This window comes from Photinus pyralis, unplaced genomic scaffold (assembly GCF_008802855.1).
Source record: "Photinus pyralis isolate 1611_PpyrPB1 unplaced genomic scaffold, Ppyr1.3 Ppyr1.4_unclustered_Scaffold3030, whole genome shotgun sequence".
Classification (NCBI taxonomy): domain Eukaryota; kingdom Metazoa; phylum Arthropoda; class Insecta; order Coleoptera; family Lampyridae; genus Photinus; species Photinus pyralis.
Window position 1 is genome coordinate 83,235 of NW_022171311.1, and position 21,450 is coordinate 104,684.

Here is a 21,450-nt window from a genome sequence, read left to right on the forward strand (position 1 = left end):
GGAATAAAGGAAAATCTAACGGTAGCTTGAAAATTTGGTTTTGCGCATGCGCAGTTCCAACTTTCTTATTTAGAAAAGCATTGAAATGAAATTCTTCTTATAAACTGAAATTGAATTAGCACGTCAAAAATGGATTGGCCGTGTGCAGCGCTATCTATCATATTTGTGGCCGGATTTTTACGATTTTAACAGAAGTTGCATCTTACAAATGGGAAATGAATGCAAGTGGAAATGCGCTTTATGTAAATCGTTTACGATTACTTTTTAACTTGTTAAATATGCCTTGATCTGAATTATCAGAAACTGAATCTCAAACACAAAGAAACCACTTTTATAAAAAAATACGCGTTTTGACCGCAACGCTGTGATGACCAGTGAACATCTAAAAGAAGAATAAGAAGAATCTTATTCTATTTATACTAATTTTTGTTGCCTTCACTTAAATAATAGTAGCGATTATCCAGTCATATAACGAAATCCGTATTATCTATAATTTCTCAAAACAATGTTACGCTGGAACATTTTAGGGTGAGGAAATACCAGATCGCATTATTAAAGTTTCTACTTTTTATCACGGCTAGCTCAACTTTACTAATTTCCTTTGTCAAATGGACTTACTTGCTTCCAACCTGAAAATTTAGGAAATCCACCACTTTGATGGCAAATCAATATACAAAACAAACATTCCTCTTAAACGTTGCACGTAGTTACAAGATAATTGGATCGCAGAGGATGTTTCAATTTACGGTTTAACCTTAAAAGGACGCGGTATTTAATACAAATATAAAATACAATTTACCGTATTTAAACGGCGTCTAAAACTACCCCTTGGGTCGTCCAATTTTTAAAACTAGATTGCACTCTATTTAAGATTCGGAGAATGTTCCCAAGGTCATGACTTTGGAATTTCCCAAGTCGTAGCCTTGAACTTTTGTCTAGAGTTATGGTGTTTACCCGCGCGCACGCTGGTACATCCGGCATCCGCAAACTATCTGAAATTAGTACGCATTCGCATTCGAAACAAGTTAACTCTGTAAAATCAAATGGTGGGATCGGGTTTTCCTCAAGGTCGTGGCATTGGACTTTGGTCTCGGGGACGTTGACCTCGGGTTTTCCCAAAATCGTGACCATAGACTTTGACCTATGGTTTTTCCAAGGTCGAAAAACTGCATTTCTTAAATTACATTCTTTCTGTCTCTTAAATAATTATTTTTAGTGTCTAAGTTTTAGGACGATATGGGTTTACAGTTAGGTTTTTGTCCTCATCAAAATATTGTCTTGAAAATAGAGCTCCCCATCTTGGATCCTGGACCAGGGCCAAAGCTTTTTTAACAACATACAAAGTTAAACTCAAAAATACGATACTTGCAATAATACTTATTTATTATAATGGAATCCCATTTAAAAAGCATTTTCCCACTACCCGCAGCCACGGAATTTTTGGAATCGAATTTGCAGATTTGAGTACCATGATCGACATATCGAATTTTTTGTGATCATTTAATCATAATATCGACTTAAATCAATATTTTTTTCTTATTTGCAACATTTTCAATTAACTACATGCGAAATTAGATCACTCAGTAGTAGGTGGGGGACACTTTGTAACCCAAAGCCCAATCTTCAAATAAGTATAATTTTTGTTTGAAAAGATATTTTTAAAAACTGTTCGACTATTTCGTTGTTTGAAAGTATTTTACCCAACACTCTTTTACAAGTGTCGGATAAATCTTTCCCCCCAATCAGTTGTAGTGTCTTAATCTGAAATTTATACATTAGAATAGCATTCATTTAATACTGTTTTACTTACTGCCTCAGTCATATTCTCGGCCGAATTTAATTTTTTATTCAGTTCCTTTAATTCTTCAATTGTAGAAACTGTTCTCCATTTTTCATCACTTATAAAATTCGAGTGATTCCCTTCATTATTTTGCAGTTGGATATGTAAAATGTGCCTTATATCTTTTCTCATTTGCTCCTGTGTCTTTAAGATTCCTTGCAAAATATCTATAATTCATGTGATACAATTTTATTAATACACACAGGAACTTACCCATTACTGAGCTACTATTAAGCGATACTGTATGTATGGACGGGCTGCGCCGGATACCCGTCGGTCCATATGTCCTCGATGTGCTCGGTTCTAGATTAATGGTCATACTGGGGGCGACGGCAGAATTATGCATATATGACGATTGAACTGAAGGAGATGCTCTCAAGGTGTTTTGTTCGACATACTCAAAATGGTCTAATGGTCGTGGGGTTTGATGTGTTTCTATTCTTACAATGTTGGGTGGCGGTACAGTTGGTATTCCATCTGCATCGTCGTCTGAAAAATTCTGGATGTAGTCGTCCAATTGTGAGTTCGGCTTCGGGGTACGCCGACTTGAAACATCGCTGTCCGAAGATACACTTGAGGCATTTTCCAAAACCTCCATTTTGTCCTTGGCCTTTTGATAGTAACCTAAAACAATTAGGTAACACTATAGTAACCAAAACTGGCAATTGAATATTTACCTGTTCTATACTTCACCACTATGGGACACTTGGCACATTGGGGTACATTTGGCGCAGCATAATTAAAGATTGCCTTGTTAATTGCAGCATCTGTACGCAGATAGAACGGCCAGTAGCAATTTTTTTTATTTGGAGTAAGCCATGTTTCGGGAATTACTGACATTGGGGTGGTACCAGCTACAGTTTTTTCGTTGGGAAATTCCACAACAATGAATGATCTATAATATGCAATATGTACAGTACACACCAAGTGCAAAACTAAAAACTAAAATAATGTTTCAAATGTGAACATTTTTTTTCGACCCCTTGAATGTATTCTTTCACAATAAATAACTTAAACTTTATAGTTAAAATATAATAATTAATAATTTTGCATATATAAATGCAAAAGTGGGGAACAAACAAAAGTATTTTCTTCAAATGGTAAGATGACACTCTTACATGAGATATAATCAACAAGATATGTGCACATAAGAGGCTCTGCTTGCTCCTTAACTAAAAATAACTTCAAATATGTACTATCTGTTGGATAATCTATAAATGGTTTAATTATTGATAGTCTGGTCCCTACAACATAAATTTGATGGTCTCTTGAAACAAAATGATGAATTTTTAGTAGATCCCCAGAGTTTAAAAAAACACTGTTATTTCCTGCACTATTTGTAACAATGCATCTCTTCAAGTGCAACTTGGTATAAATTGTTTCACTTTCTTGAGTATCCTCATTGAATTTCGTTTGCCCATGGCCCATTAAGTAAACCATGTTTTCACTTGGCATGTCATCACTGTTTATGTCATTTTTCTGTTTTTCCATCATTCGATTTACAATTTGCTGCAATGGCGCATTTGTCTTCCTCAATTGTTTTTTTAAGGTGTAAAGATAATTTTCAAACGCAAAACAATTAATATCTTCTAAAGAACTCAAATGTTTGGCTTCATCAGCTAAATGAATCAATTGATGCACATTAAACACAGCAAAATCTTTACCATACAAATTTACAGCATCTTTCACAAATAACCGCAATAATGTATTAGCATACTGATTGTAGTTTCGATTTAAATATCCATTCAATAAAATTGTGGTACCACATTTTAAAAGTAAAAAGTTGCTGTAAATGTGAGGTGAAACTAAACCGGGTAATACAAGAACTCCAATATACAACAAAAACTGTCTTAGCTCGGTTGCCTTCCACCGTTCTAATTCTTCCAAGGAACGAGGTTTTCGATTAAATTCTATTGGCCAAAAACTTTTTAATTTATGTATGCGTTCATTCAATAATCTGCAGTTTCCTTTGCTAAGAAGTAAACGACCTCCATCACGCAACAGAAACAACAACTTTCTCATGACTCCAAGGCATACACAATGCATATAATCAATCATGAAATGAGAAACAAGCCCAATTCCTAATTTACTTAATGGAGTATCTCCTTTATGATACTCTCTACATAACTTTAAATCAAATGATTCGTCAGTCCGTAATTCTGCATTTTGTTCCAAATATGCCATTTTCCTGTTCATATACTGTCCACGCACACAACACTTAGAACATCCAAAATACGCGTTATGGCCTTTAGTGTTTTTGATATATGCTGATGCTGGAGCATCGCAGCAAAAGTAACGAACTTTAATCTTCAATATCCGATCTTTATATAATATCCCATTATTGATACACGCTTCCAAATCTTTGACAAATTCGTGTAAATAGTCTTCCAATGGAGGTTTAGATGGGCCGTAATAAATTGCTACAGGAAAAGGAGATTCTGTAGGATGATTCGCTATTTTACCTAAAATCGGCCAGAAAGAACTATTGGTACTTTTATAAATCGGAAGACCATCTATATTAAAATCTAATAAATAAACCGCTTCAAAGTCCTTGTATCTTTCAAAGATTTTTATAATGGAAGTGGATAAACCAAAGTAATAAAACTGGCCATCCCCCATTTGTTTGACACAACATTTTGCGGGCGTGCCCATAAGTGTTCGAGCATCTCTAGGTAGGTTCGATATATCAGGATTTGTCGAAAACCATGTCAATAACTCGGATAATGCAGTATGCGTAATATTATTTTTCGTTGACCAATTTCGTAAAAAGAACTCAGAGTTTATAGGTTGTATCTCGGATTCGTGTACTAATACATTTCCATCTTCACCTCCTAATTCTATTTCACTATCAATAGAATCGCTAGTCAAAGATTCATCCTCAAATTGTTGATCTAAGTTGGGAATACTGCCAACCGAGTTTAACGTACTGCAAAGAGATCTCGGAGCATATTCCCGGTCATCACTACACCCGCTATTTGAAAATGAAGTAGATGTACTCGGAGGATGTTCTAAAACTGACAATTCTATCGTGTCCACCACTTTTTTTCTGATATTGCGATACTCTTGTCGTTCACTGCGTTTCTTAAATACAGGTTGCCGTGACATTCTTATACAAACGAGCTATTATCACTATAAAAACAAATTCGGATTTACACTCGTACCTACATTACCTAACGACTTTACTGGTTTTACTTATGCCAAAGAAAATACCGGGAAAATGTTATAAGGTATACACAATTCAAGGAATCTGAGGTTATGTCATATGGGAATAAATAAATATTATGTTTTATACCTTATACTACTTATAACGAAAGAAAGTAAACGAATAAACGATCCTTACTGTTTGATTTCCATTTTTTCATTCATGAGTCAACTAAAATAATAAATAATGATAAGAAAACAATCACGTTACACAACACTGCGCAATGGCGTATGGCAATGGCGCTACAATCGCTAACGAATCACGTGATTCAACAAGGTCCGGCGCAATGTGACGGCAGAAACTTAACTGAAGGGGAAAGAAATACAACTGCGCGTAATACTTAAAAAGGGATAAAATTAAGTGCAGAAAGGTACAAAGCGTAAACTCCAGCGACAAGATGAAGAACTAGGTAAAAGAAACTTCTAACAATAGGATGGCCTTTGTCGGCCAAACAAACAACTATTGCAAAAGAAAGTGTAACGGTAAAAATAAAGAACTAAGTAAAATGACTCTAGCTGGGTAAGAACTAAACGTTACAACCTGCCGGTAATTATGAACTTGTTATTTTACCGTTTTTTTATAAGCATACAACATTTATTACAACTAAGCTGTAGAAGGTAATATTCAGCGTATGGCTAGAATTTCCATAAAGAATTACAGCCAATTTGTAAGATCACATTCTGTTAAAAACATTCCAGGGGGAAAATTTGATACTCCATACTGCGTAGGTGTTCGTTTAGTGCTCATCTCACAATGCCTGTATGCATAAAAAATACCTTATCACGACGCTTGAATTCTCGTCATTACAAAAGAGTCCTTTGTTCGAAATAAACATCTTTCACTAAAAGCAACTATTCAAAATTTTCCTTGACTCATTAACTTTATTTCTTCTTTTGATCTGTGTACGCCTTACGAGCATACTGCATGTATAATGATATAACAAAGACCTAGGGAATATTGCTTGGCGGAGCATTAATGGAGCACAGGTATATAACGATAATGATAGAGGCGGCCTTTGACGTTATATCACTGCGGCGCTTCATTAACGGCTGCTAATTACAGCTCAAGTCACACACTGCGTTTGATTCTATTCACACTCGAAATTACCAGTTATTAACAAGCCATCGGCGTAGCCAATCGCCGTTAATTCTTTATAACAAGTTGTAGGAAATCCCTTTCGCTCTTTTTCACCTTGTCCTGTTTGATTTCAATGTTCGGTGTAAATTACAGTATTCTAATTTTAGGCGAATCGTGATAAAAAGACGCGAAGTTCCATTAGCAGAATTCGCCTCCGAAGTGGATCATTAATGGGCACTTATAAAAAGAAGTGACTGTTATTAGTGTTATATTTCAATTTGTGCACATTATAATATATACAATGCGTAATAATCACGGAAAATGCTGGTAATTTTATGAAGAATAGACTCGATCAATGTGACAAGTTAAACTGTGGTAAATTAATTATTTTGGTGACGCCTTTTGTCGAGATATGCTACAATATTACATTTATTATTATTAAATTAATTATGTATGTACGTCAAATTGAATTACCCTATATCCGTTCACTACACAGTTTTGTGTACAAGTATAGGAAACATAAGTGGTTCTTCGGCGGTGACTCTTCATTTGTGCTGTCGAACAAAGGAACAAGGTTCTCTTACTAAAAGATTGTCATAAAAGGTAGGAGCAACACACTGGATTTACCAATCTTACCAGTTATGTCAAATACTTACTTTCTCAGCCACAATGATGAAAAGCATAACATTTAAAAGAATCTCAGAAGTAGGTTCATTAGACACAGTGTAGAGAATATTCCAGAAATCATGATAGACATCGAGGCGCCATAAAATATGAGTCATGGGCGATAAAGAACGAAGGCGGATGTGACGCAGTTTTTCCCAGAAGTATGGCGTATTTCTTCTAGAACATTCTAGAAAGAATATTGTTTTTTATATAAAAAAAAAACCGAATTGTGTGTCGAGTCAGTTCCAATTTCGATGTTCTTGTGTTATGTTATAAATAGTAAGTGATAAATAATAATTACTGTTATAAATTATTCCATTTTTAGACTTATAAATGTATTGTTAGGTAATTTGTAGATACGTAATTATATTTACGTTACAATAGCATGCCAATAAATAATAATGAGCAGGGCTTGTGGGCGAATTTCGTCACTAGCATCTGAACTTCGCCCTTTTAGTTGCGTACACAGTATATGTATAGTAAACAATGTTTTATTGTAAAAATAACTGTACGTGATTAATAAATGGCATTATTATTATTATTATGGTCGGTGTTTCTTGTGAGAACTCAGGTCTAGCCTGGTTAACTAATCGCACGGATTAAAATCAAGTATTATTATTATTATTATTATTATTATTATAAAGATTAAAGGAAATCGTCAGCGTTAAAAGTACTCTAAGTAGAAAATCATGTGTGTACATTGTGTACATGACCAATATCGAATTATTATTTGAATGTATTTTAAGACCGGTCCAGATGTATACATACACAGTTTCGGTTTCAATACACCACCCTGTATAAATGTTTACATTTTCTCTCTTCGCTATTTTAAAAATTTACGCATTATACTCAATATACTGAAATAAAATTACGAATGGATGTACGATACATTAAATTGTCAGTTCTCCGCTCACAAAATTATTAATTGTCCAACTATTTGCTATCTCCGTAGTTATTTTTACGACCGGCACGTGTTCATAATAGGCATACGCGTAGATATGAATTTGACCCCTGCGTTAACGAGGGCTTGGGGCGTATGTAAATCTGCCATTGTTATTGCAGCACTACTTTTGCAACTGCCATAAAGGAAAAATTACTGTACACCCATTTCGAATGGAAGTTTGATTTATAGTTTCTCCTTCCCTAATATAAAACCGGACACGCTTGCCATAAAGTTGGTAATACTTATATAATGTATGTATCAGTAGGAAGGAAACATTAATAGTAAGTAACATTAGGTACATATGTTAATGTAATACAACAGGAGAAATTAAATCACATATTATTAATTATTACCGTTTACACCACGCCCTTTTCTACAAGAAAATGTGCCAAATGCTTGACAGAAAAGCTTCCTAGCCCACACCAAAAAGCGGTTTTGATCGTTTAACGTCTTCGCAGGCTTTTTTTTTTACTTTTGTATCCTCACTAAGTTAATACCCTTCTTTTTTGTCGGCGGCCTGGTGCAGATGTTATATAGATGGGTCAGGTTCTACTTTTCTTTACAGTTAATATTAACTCAGAGTTTAGTGTTTAAATCTGTGATATTAATTAATCAATAACAACAAAAAAGAGAGCCTTTCGAATAATTTCTGCTCCCTACTGCAACGACTCGTGGCCCAGAGGGCCGTTTCATCAGCGAACAGGTTGACGACCACGTTGCCGGAACCTGGGGTAGGAGTATCTAGAGCATATATATTAGGTATAGGATTTGGGTAAGTGTTGAACACTGGGGTACAACGGTGGAGGGTGAAAATGAGAGCGGAGAGGCTTTTCCCGATCCTGACTCTCACCGATCTCTAGGAGAGGAAGGAAAGGATCGGCCGTGTAAGTGAATCGAAAATTCCTAGGTCGCGAATTTTGCGGATAAGTCCGGCGTGCCAGATACGGTCGAATGTCTGTTTTCTATCCAGGAACGAGGCGAGGGTGCATTTTCCTAGGTTAAAGGATTTGACGGCGTCGGTGTGGAGTGACAACGAGTCATGTGTGGAGCGGCCCCGTAATGGGTGCATGGGAGAAGGTTTTGGGATTCAAGGTATTCTGTGAAGCGGTTTCGGGATCATAACAGGTTTTCCAGCCCCAGGAGAAAGTAGGATGTTTGAAGGAATTTATTATATAGTTGGGATATGAGGGTTAGACCATCGGGGAGTAGGTGGCCAAGAATCAGCTTGTTGAGTCAATCAGGACCAGGGGCACTGTTCTTGTCCTTTTTAAGAGTACTCTGTATGAGAGTGGGTAGTATAGACGATAGTAGGGGATTGTAGTTAGGAAGAGAGGTGCATTTTGAAAGATTTTGAAGTCAAACTCGAGAGTTTTCTTGAAAATCTGGTCGAAATGGTGGTTTTCAGGAGTTGTAAAGGTGTTTTGGAGGAAGGAACCGAAAAGATTTGCCTTCTCCTGGTCGGAGGTGATTATGCGATGTTGGGAATCAACTAGGTGGGAGTTCGTCCGGAAAGGATGAATCGGTTCTAGTTGTTTATCGAGTTGAGATGTGGCCCATTCTTCCTTATCAACCCGGGTTGTTTCTCGTCGAATTAGAGTGTTGAGGCTAGTCTTGTTGGGGGTGGTGATATTAGCGGCCTCGGAGATAACTGAAGGCGTCTACGCTGCCGCCTCGTCGATCTCAGATGGGAGGTTTAAGTCGAGGGTTGGTAGGTGGGTGGAGACGTGTTCGGCGAACACGATCCAATTGGTGTTTTTTGAAATCTTTTCGTAAGATGTGATCAGGTGGCGAAGATGGTGGATCGGTAAACGAAGTTTTAATGAGTAAGGGTAGATAGTCTGAGGTAATGGAGGTGCCTAGGTAGCAGTCCGGTTCGAAGAACCAAAAAAGGTGGGATTGACATTACTCTCCAAAGCAGTGGACTTGTTAGTAGATTAGATAAGATAGAGCCATTGGCATGGGTGGTGGTAGTAAGAAGGTGGTTGCGGCGAAATGTTGGTGGACTAGGTTTCCAGTTCCTCGGACTGAGCCGAGAGGGCTGTTTCGAATGGTAGCGGTAAATGAAAAGGGATAAGGAGACACGAGAAGAAAGTTTGGTTTCTGTTACTGTAAGGATATGGATATGTTGTCGCAAGGGAGCAGGTTCTTAATCAGGTTGCGTTTGCTGTAAACACTGTGGGCATTAATTGTTCCTACGACGAGCTCCATTGTATGTAGGGTGAGGGAGTTAGGAAGAGAAAGGGGAAGAGTTCTATTAATTAAATGTGGCCGGAGGTAGTCATGGCCATGTGAGGCCCGAAGATGGTGGCCAGTGTCGATCTTCGCAGATAGACCAGGGAAGCACTATCTTCGATTTCGATGCTCGCACCACGCCTCTCGGGAAAAAAATTTGCCAAGGAAGTGTTCGATGTCGGGGAGTCGCAACCTGAGAAATCGGTGTCGGTAGAGCATGGAGGAGGGAGCTGAAGGTGGGCCATCTCGGAGGTGACAACAGGAACTCGGCGTAGTTTAGATTCGAAGGAGTAAGCTGGATGAGGACCGGCACAATTGTTGCATTTGAGGACTGCTTGGGATTTGCATAGGGAGGCGCGATGGTTTTCACCACAGCGGTGACAAGTGGGGATGCGGGAAGGACATGCGTCGGGAGTGTGTCCCACCTGCGTGCAAGTGAAACAGTATTTCTCGATGGCAAGTGGGATACGTGGAGGTTCGCAGGGGGAGCGTCCTTCGAACAGAAGACGCCGTTGGAAAGGAGGGAGTTGATGAACATACCACGGATTCTTAAACTAGTTCTTCCTCATGGAATTAAAGTGTTTTGTCGTTTTTGCAAATGAAAATTTTGATCTGCCACCTTAATCTCGACCTTAACCAAAGGGTGCGTTTTTCTTATTTTAACATCGTTGTTTTCGTAATAATAAAAAATGCTACTCAATACTTATGTACTTTGTTCCGGTCCATATAAAAAATATTTATGATGGTTTCTCAAAGACTAAACGTCGCAGTGAAAATCTGTCGGACCCACCTTATAGATCTTAAAAGGTTCCTATGAGGAAGTGTCATTTGCCTTTTGATATTTTTTTTAAACAGGCTCAGAAACAAATTGTTAGGTATTAGTCACCAGCACACCGAAAACAGGTTCAAAATTGAGCGGTAGTAAGGGTTGTCTGTGGGACGCTACCTGCGCGTGGCAGATAGATTTTACTCTTCGTAAGAAGAGGTTGTTTTGTTAAAACTACGTATTTACGTATTTTATAATACAGTCCATTCCAATAAAGTTTTACGTTTATTATACATTATCACCACCAAACAAAAATTGGTCCTTCGAGCCGGATATGAACCAGCGACCTATGGATATCTACTAAACTCAATGATAGTCGTAAACCTTTCCTCGCCATCGCAAAATTCTCCATTAATCGACTTGAAAATATTTGCTTCGGTATCATCTTTGGTATAAATAAAAGAAGTACCCGCATTTTTGATAATGTAGCGATTCTTCTTTTTGTTCACGGTACATACAGTCGCCCCTACATCGCAATCGGGAATAGAAGACCCTAACCCAGTAAACAATTTGGTTATCTTTACATACCAGAGAGATCATTTATAAGGCACCGTTTTACATAAATTGGTTATATTTCATTGATGTTGATGCACTTTTTGGCGGCTTTAACGTTTTCGTTTATTGGTGGTTATTTTGTTTGGAGAATAGCAAGTAGTACAGTATTAAAAATTATAAATTGAAATCGGGAACAATTGATTTTGTGGTTTATCTTTCGTCTTAAAATACGAAGTTCGTTGCCCAGCGTCTGCACATAACCCCATATCTGCTGGTGCTGCAGTTCATCAATCAAAGGGAAGTTATTGTACAATTTTATTATTTTTCTTTTAATTTGTACATGAATGTACATCACTTTCTAATGATCTAGCAGGTTGTTTTAGAAAACATAATGCTTCGCAACAACTTATCAATGATTTATTATTTGTTTTACATCAACACAAGCATTCTGATTTACCCCACGATGCCAGAACATTAATGAAAACCCCATTAAATTGTCATAAAAAGATTACTGGTATAGATGGTGGCCAGTATGTGCATATTGGCTTAACAGATCACATAAAACGTATTTTAAGTGTTCCTAGCACTTTTTCTTTAGTTGTTAACGATCGTGAGATAAAATTAAACATTAATATTGATGGTTTGCCTCTAACTAAGTTCTCCGGCAGTCAGTTCTGGCCGATCTTAGGTGATCTATTACTTAAGGACAGTGATTTATATACAGCTCCATTTGTAATTGGAATATTTCATGGATTCCAAAAGCCAACAAATGTAAATGAATTTTTGAATCTATTTGTCGAAGAATATAAGCACCTTGAGACTAATGGCATATGTGTCCATGGTAAAACCTTTTTTGTCAAACTTAATTGTGTTATTTGCGATGCCCCTGCAAAAGCGTTTGTAACAAGTACTAAAAACCATACGGGTTACTTTGGGTGTTCAAAGTGTACATGTGAAGGCGATTATGTTGAAAGAAGAGTGGTTTTTTTAGAAATTAATTCCACTTTAAGAACAGATGAATCATTTAGGAGTAGAACTAATATTGAACATCATAAAGGCACCACAATTTTAGAATCTTTAAGCATAGATATGGTAAACCAATTCCCACTAGATTATATGTATCTTGTATTATTGGGAGTGACAAAACGCTTGCTTACAATATGGATTAAGGGTAATATGGAGATACGTTTGAAAAAAAATCAGATTAACGAAATAGAAAATCTACATCTTGCAATGAACAAATTTATTAGTAGTGAATTTACAAGAAAACCCAGGAGCTTACATGATCTTGATCGCTGGAAGGCTACAGAATTTCGGTTGTTTTTATTGTATATAGGCCCCGTTATTTTAAGAAAAGCTCTTACTTCAAAATGTTATAATCATTTTTTATCTTTTGTCGTTGCAATAAGACTTCTATGCTCACCTAATCAAAGTATAGAGAACATTAATTACGCAAATAAACTATTGCATTATTTTGTCAAAAAATTTCCTTTTTTTTATGGAAATGAGAATGTAACATATAATGTTCATAATCTCATACATTTAGCAAATGATGTTAAATTGCACGGTCCCTTAGATTGTTACAGTGCTTTTAAATATGGTACAAGATAAGTCACTTGTTTGAAGTTTTGAGTAAAGTGGATTTGTAACTTATTATGCGCAGGATAAATCAGCGAATCATTATTAAAGTAGTATTCAAGCATGCATATGCTATAATAAAAATAAATTGTAATGATATGTTATTATTTGTATTTATCAACTGAAGAAACAATTTGATAAACAAAATTATTTAAAAAAAATGGGCACTTATCTTATTTTTGCAGGTTGCCTAAGAATCATTCAGGAGTTAACCAAAAGAGTACACCAATTTAGAAGGAACTATTTTTAATGCAAAACACAAACAATAAAATAAAACTATTAATGAAAATTAGGTATACGTAAAAAACATCAATTTAATTTTCTTCCGCGTCATCTATCTCCAAATCCTCTGGATCAGTGTCTTCTAAACCAGGTTTTGGGATTGTGTCTTTGGCACACTTTGCCTAAGGCAACGACTTAAAGTAATAATGAAACTCTTTGGAATTGAACGCTAGCAATTTAAAAAAAAACTCACTATACACCACTAAATTTAAGCCGAAACACCGCCGTATGCAGGTTATGTTGAGCACATGTTCGTAAGTACTATTACAACCAAAACAAGACAAGTGAGGTCAGAAGGTAGTTTGAATAGGTGTATACTGGTACAGTTAAAATAAGATAAGTGGCAGTTATCGGTTATGGACATATATTTGCAACAGCGAAAATAGGATAAGTGGTATATAATTTGTTTAGGCAGTCAACTTTGTAACAAAATGGAACAAAGTTAAACAGGCAAAGTAGGATAAGTGACACATACCGCATACGTTCTTTTTGCAGACTAGATGGTTACTGAACTGCATTTGACTGGTTCTTGCTGTACTCTTTATTACTATAATGGAGTTATCTTAATTCGGCGCATGTGTAAACACAATTTAGACTTGCTTTGGAGCTATCTCCTTTTGGTAGTATATAATTTGCACTATTCTGAAATTAGTAGTGTACTTAACTCAAATTATAAAAAAAATTGAGTTATCTTGTTTTGGCAGTAACCCCACGATATGTAGTCTACAAAATAGGAAAATATGTTATTATACGAGCAAAAAGAGAGGTTAATTCGCCTTTACCACTTCACCTACAGTGTTTCATACAACATGCAAAGAATAATTAAGAGCGCTCCTCACGGGTCCTGGGAAACAGCCGGCTATTTATCCGCACCCTGTATAACCCGGTACACATAAATACATAACCTAACGTTTACCTTTACCCAACGAATTCAACCCTGACAAATTGGTGGTGAAAATTGAAACACAAGATTATTACGAATGAGGTGATATGATAATAATTCTACTTCGTGTCTTCTTTAGATGGTAATGTACATAATAAGTGTAATAGATCTGACCTTTGCCTTCGTAGGGGAGGGGTAGTTTCGTAGGTTGGAGTCCGAGGTCTTTTGCGGTCTGCTGGCGTAGTTGAATAAATATTCAGTAGCAAGAAATGCTCCTGATTCCTTGGTGGAACTGTGGAAGGAGTGTGAGTGGTGCAGTCGACAACGAATGCTCGTAGTTAAAGGAAAAAATTAAAACAGCTAGAATAGAATAGTCGATAAGCGACTTCATCTCGGGCAACAGCTACCTACCTAGATGTTATGGCTGTTACAACTTGGTACGATGGTTTTTTATATGGAAATATATATGGAAACTTAGGTTAAAAGTAAGATCCTTCATTGCCATAAAAATTGGTGACAATCAACTGAGCGTACAAAACGTAGCAAAGAATTTGGGACTTCGATTTGACTATAATTTGAAATTTACTGATCATGTAAATTCTTGTACCCGTAAGGCGTACTCAATACTTAAGAGATTATACCCAAACAGGAACATTTTGAATGTCAAAACAAAAATTCATCTTTCTGATAGCCTTATTTTATCACTTTTTAATTACTGCGATGTTGTATATGGGGCTTGTATAGACTCGTCGACGAAAACTAGAATACAAAGGGTACAAAATGCGTGTTTGCGGTTCATATATGGTATCAAACGTAGAGATCACATATCTCATAAAGTGAGGGAAGCTGGGTGGCTAAATATGATGGAAAGGAGATTTCTTCATGCTGTGGTCCTATATCACAAAGTAATAAATACTCTAACCCCTTCCTACCTTGCACAACGTTTAACCTATCGTACAGATGTACATAACTTAAATCTTCGGCATAGGGGCCTTTTAGAAATTCCAAAGCATACTACCGAATTCTTTAAGAAATCGTTTTCTTATAATGTTGCAAACATCTTTAATAAATTGTCACCAACTCTACGTAGTTTAAGTATGACTACGTTTAAAAGACAAGTAAAGTTCCTTTTGTTAGATGATCAACTCTCTATTGTGGCTTAAGGGGCTTCTGTATTGAACATAAATTTTTGGTTTAGGAAGTTCTGAGGAGTGATTTGCGTGTGAGTGTTAATGTATTTGTCCATATACCATGTTTAGTTCAAGTTCATATCTCATGATGTAGGGCCACATGGAAGAGCAGTGCATATCGCACTGAATGTGATCCTTTTTCCAATCTGAATGTACTTTTTCTTTTTCCTTTTGTACTATATGATGTTCATTGGAAATAAACATTATTATTATTATTATTATTATTATTATTATTATTAAATAAATTCTAATCTAATATTGGCTAAAAGGGAAAACACGTTAACTAATGATATGAGGATAAGGAGTTTATCTTACCCACAGTGGTGACACATGTGGCCTAAAATTCCGTAAATCCCAAAATATGGGTAAGAAGCAAAACGCTACTAACTGTTAAGCACCAGAACAAAATACTGCTTCTATTTTGCTACTACCCAACAAATCCTGATAATTCAGAAAATATTTAATTATATTTTACAAATTTGGGTAGTAGTCTCATGGAATCAACGTTCTAATCTGTCTCTCTGCCTAAAATTATCCACCACCTTTCCTTTATTTCGCAAAAATTCCTGTGATAAGAAGAAGACGTCCTTGATTGATAGGACATAATTTAGAAAATGGGTAAGTTGGTACCTGGTTTATAGGCAACTGATCTACCATAAGATTTTTGAAAATGTTATGTTACAGAAGCTGGAGAAAAAATACGCAATAGTTTATTTAACATCTGAAAAAATTTATTCGGAGGTGCCTTCGGTTTGGCTAACAAGTGACAAACGTCAATGTTGGTGGCCGAATAGCCTGAATGCTCGTCCGTACATGGTGAAGAGTGAAAAACCAAATGAACAGTGGAAGTTGTACGACATCGAAGTTGAAGGATATTCCAGTAAGTCTCTCTTGAATTATATTTCAATTTATAAAATCAAAAAATTGTTAACTCCATTTCAAGGTACTTTGGAAGGTGCGAGGAAAAAAGCGGAAAACCCCGAATACACTTCAACACAGGAGGACGTGACACTTGCGGGCCGAGGTCATAGAAAGATAACCAAAAAGCAGGTTTCTACAGATGAAAGTAGCGATGAATGTTCCCCACCATCATCACCAGGTTGCATGCCACCATCAACAAGGTCAACGCTAGGGAACAACGAAGCTGGTAAGGTATCGGGTTTGTTACTGAAGATAATATTGAAAATTGTTTACCTTTCCTAGACATTCTGCGTGGTACTACAGTGTGCTCTTCTGCTTCTGAGCCGTTATCAACATTATCCGAGAATTCAAATGAAACAAGTAAATATTAATTATACAATTGACACAAATTTAAACTTTTTTTTAACTAGATTTTAATTATGGTGCAGCAGTGGACGATTATGTCAATAGCACTGAATATATTGCAGTTCAAGAAAATACAGCGGTAGGCGCTCCCTTAGCAATAGAGACTGTTAACATCAATGAGCTGCCAGTTCATATTGAAGGTAGATGCTATTTTTTCTGTGTAGCTAATAAAATTGTTGCTCTTTTTCAGGCAATATTACTGTGCAAGATTTACATAATTCTATTGATCAATTAAAATCGAGATTAAAATACATATGTTTGGAAAACCAGAAGTGCATTAATGATATTTATAAAATTTTAAGAAACATGTCTCTCAAAGAGGGTGAGATTAATGTTTCGCAGAAGGAAAAATTTTGTAAATGGCTACCATTAGTTGATCTTGATAAGCTCAAACAATTTGAAGATGAATTGAACCAATCCCCCGATTTAAAAGAATCATTTGTAAGTATATGGGTAGCGGTTTATTTAACTTTTACTAAGATGTTGCTAAGTATTAAAATAACATTTTTAGCACATTGCTGCGTGAAATATGTTTATTGTTTTTTTGTCATTATATTTGATTTCTGGTTACTTTCTTGGTATAAAGTGTATATATACATAACGGGCGATCAAAAATGAGTGTCCGTCTAGTCGCTTTTGGAAGTTCTATGTAAACAAAAATTCCAAAGGTGTCTCCACAGACACTCATTTTTGATCACATTGTATATCTCAAGATATTACACGGATCCAAATTTGTTTTTTTTTTAGATTCAATTTATGAAAAATATAGGAGGCCGGGATCCGAAAGACAATATCAACCGATGTTTGTCACGTACTTTTACCAACGAGCTAGGCACTCATTGTTCTTGGCTCGGGTTGCGCGGTAATTTTAAAGTACAAAACCTTTGCATCATGCAAATCATAGTAGGTATGTATCTGATGTTATAACTTATAAAAGCTCGTTACCCATTGACGAGCATTTCTCAATGTGACAAGCATAACAATTGACATTTAGAAATTTTTAGTTATTTTTTGTTTATAAAATGCAAGTATTTTTAGACACAGTTATGATGCGCTACAATAACCTCATACAGTTGAGCGACGTGGAGAGGAATGCATGCGAATGGTTCCGTCTGTCAAAACAGAGGTTTCAGAGGGATAAAAAATAATGTAGTTACAAATTACGCGTTTCACAATTAATTTTATTTTAAAAATTTGTTATGTATGCGATATTGTTTGAGTTATAACTAGAATTTACTTATGTTGACTTCAGAATAAATGTTTAAATAATTAATTTCTTAATTTGTTTCATCATTTCATTACTTCTAAACGATTTAGATTTGTTATTCCTTAATACCTGAAAATGTCACAGTTTGATACCATAATTTCAGCGTGCATTTAAGTAAGGACGTACACAGACTAAGTATAAAAACAAATGGACAAAGAAACGGATGACACATATAGAGAAAAGTTGGCTGAGGATCAGCTCAGTGGTAATGAGAATACCAGAACAAAAAATGCGCCGAATAGGAAGCAATGGTAGAAGTACTATATTTTTCCGTTGCTTCCTATTACGTCCTTTTTATTTTCACTCTGGTATTGTCTTCCATATATAAACTGCATGTAGTATTGAGTGTGACATTAGAAATCACATCTAGATATCAAAATAGGTTACTTGAGATGTTATATGCTACATAACAAATAACATTGTGATATAAAATTGAGGTAGTATGTAAGTAATAGTATTTGTTTACTGGGAAGTCGCATATTGATAGTTTGATGAGCACGTCCGTATGTCTGTTTAAACCCTGAACATTCCACACTTAATTTGGAACTGTGATTGTTTTTTTGTCGACTGCATTTTCAAACTCACATGTACGAGAACTTTCTTCAAAACATTGCTGCTGAATTGTATAAGGAAGTATTATGGTAAATACAGCAACAATTCTTATAATTGGAAACATTTTTAATGCACCGGCACGTTTTAATTTAATCAGTTTAGTTATACACAGGATCCAACTATTTAATTAAGGTGCAGGAATAAGCGGTAAACTTTCAAGTATTTCTCAAAAAACCCATACCACTCTTAAATCGCGATATTCAAACTACCAAACGGATCTATCATTTTTAATAATTGAAAAAATTACAGGAAATATACCACAATTTAGTTTTGACGACACCCAAATGTGTCTACCTGAACATATTCAACTCGCCGATGAGACTTTTAATAAGGCAGACACCGTTGACCTTTTAATAGGAGCCGAAATTTTTCTAGATTTATTAGGTTCAAATCAAATTAAACGGGGAAGAAATATGCCCACCTTACAAGAAACAAAATTGGGGTGGATCTTATCGGGACGGGTTAACATTAATTCAAATAAGCAGCAGTATTTTTTGGAAACAAATGTAGAGATTCAGGCACAGCTTGAAAAATTTTGGGAAGTAGAGGAATGTCCAAAATCTCCTGTCTTATCTAATGTCGATCTCGAGTATGAGCAGCACTTTATAACGCGAACAATCAACGGGTAGATTCATAGTTAAACTGCCATTTAGTGATGATTTAGATAAATTAGGGGAAACACGGAGTATAGCGATATCAAGATTTATTAGCAATGAAATTAAACTAACAAAAAATAAGGAAACACGCGCACAGTACATAAAGTTCATTAAGGAATATATTCAGTTAGGCCACATGTCGGAAATAAGTGTGCATGATAAGGTACCTTTTACCTGTTACCTGCCGCATCATAGCGTATTGAAAAATTCCAGTCTTACTACAAAATGTAGGGTAGTCTTCGATGCGTCATGCAAATCGTCAAGCGGATTATCCCTAAACGAGTTAGGTACTGTTAGTTGGGCCGACAATACAGGACGACCTTTTCACTATTGTTACGCGGTCCCGAAAGCAAAGCATCAGAATTTTAGCCGACATCACAAAAAGGTATAGGCAAATCCTAATCCACCCTTCTCAGAGATCATTACAAAGAATCGTCTGGCGGGACAATAATTCTGAAAATTTAAAGTTTTATAACTTAGTCACGTACGGAATGAACAATTATCATGCTTAAGGGAAATAAAAGTACCCAGACGCGTCATACTCTCTAACCATAATGCAATAGAAATCCATGGCTTTTGTGATGCCAGTACGCTAGCTTACGGAGCATGCATTTACATAAAATCAAAAAACCAACAGGGGGATAGCTCTACGAAACTAATATGCGGAAAATCCCGCGTATGTCCCATCAAGCCCATTACGATACCCAGGCTAGAGCTTTGCAGCGCATTACTTTTAAGTAAATTAGTCATTCAGACAATAAACGCATTAGACCTTAATATAGATCATATTTATTATTGGTCAGATTCCACGATTGCTCTGTCATGGATTAGAACGGATCCGTCCAAATTGAAAACTTTCGTAAGTCATAGGGTAGCGCAGATTCAAAGTCTCATGCGGGGTACATGGAAACATGTAAATTCTCAAGACAATCCAAGTGACCTTATCTCAAGGGGCATGAAACCCAAAGATTTAAAAAATTGTAATTTGTGGTGGGAGGGTCCGTCCTGGCTAAAGCAAAACACGTACGAATCACATAACTTTCAAGAAACGTCACCAGCATACCAGGTCGAATTAAAACCCATCATAACGTTAACTGTTCAGGAAACCCCGTGTCACATATTCAAACGATTTTCAAATTTATCAAAACTGACACACGTCATCGCATATGTCTTTAGGTTTATTCACAACTGCAAAGATAAACAAAAATTAAAAGAACATTTAACCGTAATGGAAATAGAGCGGGCAACTACAATATTAATAAAAATAACGCAACGAGATTGTTACTCGGAGGAATTGAAGCGTTTAAAAAATAAAAAGCAGGTACTTCACTCTAGTACGTTAAGTTCATTAAGTCCATTCATAGACAACAACGGCATTATTAGAGTAGGGGGTCGATTACAAAAATCGCTGCTACCGTTTTCACAAAGACATCAGATAATTCTACCGTCAAAACACGAACTCACAATCCTCATCATAAAAAATGAGCACCATCGAAATTTGCATGCTGGGGCTCAATCCATATTGTGCAGCTTGCGGGAAAATTATTGGATAATTAACGGTCGCCAAGCAGTTCGTAGTGTGCTGCGAAAATGCGTCACATGCTTTAAGGCGAACCCATCATTATTACCACAGCAAATGGGCGAATTGCCATATTATAGAGTAAGACAGGCTCGCGTTTTTTCGTCCGTAGGGATACATTACGCGGGTCCGTTTGAATTGAAGGATGGAAAGACAAGAAATCGAATAAAAGTCAAAGCATATATCTGCCTGTTTGTGTGCCTATGTACAAAAGCCGGAATTGGTAGGAGATTTGACGGCCAATGGTTTTTTAAACGCATTAAAACGATTTGTTTCAAGGCGAGGTCTTTGCAATTTAATAGTATCAGACAACGCTACTAACTTTGTAAGCGCAAATAAGCAGATACAGGGCTTAGTATCAGAACCTAAATTTCAAAATTATGTAATTGACAATAAGATTGAATGGAAATTCATTCCAGCGAGATCGCCCCACAGAGGCGGTTTATATGAAGCCTCTGTAAAAAATGTTAAATATTACTTGGTGACAAATCAGGGCACGTTCACCTTTGAAGAATTTTATACCTTAATTGTTCAAGTAGAAGCCATTATCAATTCACCGAATTATTATCAGACCCACATGATTTACAACCCTTAACCCCGGGTCACTTTTTAATTGGCTCTCCATTAAATGCATTACCGCAACAACAAGAAACGGCAAAGTTCAACTCACTAGCTAAATACCATCAAATCCAGCAACTAACGCAGCATTTTTGGACGCGGAATTATCTGCATACCC

General features: G+C 36.2%; 1 protein-coding gene and 1 long non-coding RNA gene across 4 annotated transcripts; one reads left to right on the forward strand and one right to left on the reverse strand.

The window, feature by feature from the left end:
• Positions 1–742: 742 nt before the first annotated feature.
• On the reverse strand, positions 743–5,307 carry LOC116181948. Its single transcript, XM_031502402.1, has 7 exons — positions 5,181–5,307; positions 2,518–2,735; positions 2,054–2,464; positions 1,811–2,007; positions 1,667–1,761; positions 955–1,141; positions 743–754 (listed from the first exon to the last, which is right to left on the reverse strand). The coding sequence occupies exons 1-7, from the start codon at positions 5,204–5,206 to the stop codon at positions 743–745; spliced, it is 1,146 nt and encodes a 381-aa protein (XP_031358262.1). The 5' UTR covers positions 5,207–5,307.
• A 10,704-nt stretch (positions 5,308–16,011) lies between these two features.
• Positions 16,012–17,738, forward strand: LOC116181950. Of its 3 annotated transcripts, XR_004147383.1 has the most exons (6): positions 16,012–16,154; positions 16,218–16,555; positions 16,606–16,740; positions 16,791–17,041; positions 17,348–17,507; positions 17,639–17,738. It is a non-coding gene; the product is annotated as an uncharacterized LOC116181950 (long non-coding RNA). The 3 variants fall into 3 exon arrangements; XR_004147384.1 differs by having other exon boundaries at positions 16,606–17,041; positions 17,630–17,738; XR_004147382.1 differs by having other exon boundaries at positions 16,606–17,041.
• The last annotated feature ends 3,712 nt before the right edge of the window (positions 17,739–21,450 follow it).

Excerpts from the sequence above, each read along its gene's own strand:
- LOC116181948 (XM_031502402.1), bottom strand. The coding sequence starts at position 5,206 with ATGAATGAAAAAATGGAAATCAAACA. Across the intron at positions 2,465-2,517 it reads AGTGGTGAAGTATAGAACAG|GTTACTATCAAAAGGCCAAG; the intron begins GTAAATATTCAA and ends TAATTGTTTTAG. Across the intron at positions 1,762-1,810 it reads CCGAGAATATGACTGAGGCA|ATTAAGACACTACAACTGAT; the intron begins GTAAGTAAAACA and ends TATAAATTTCAG.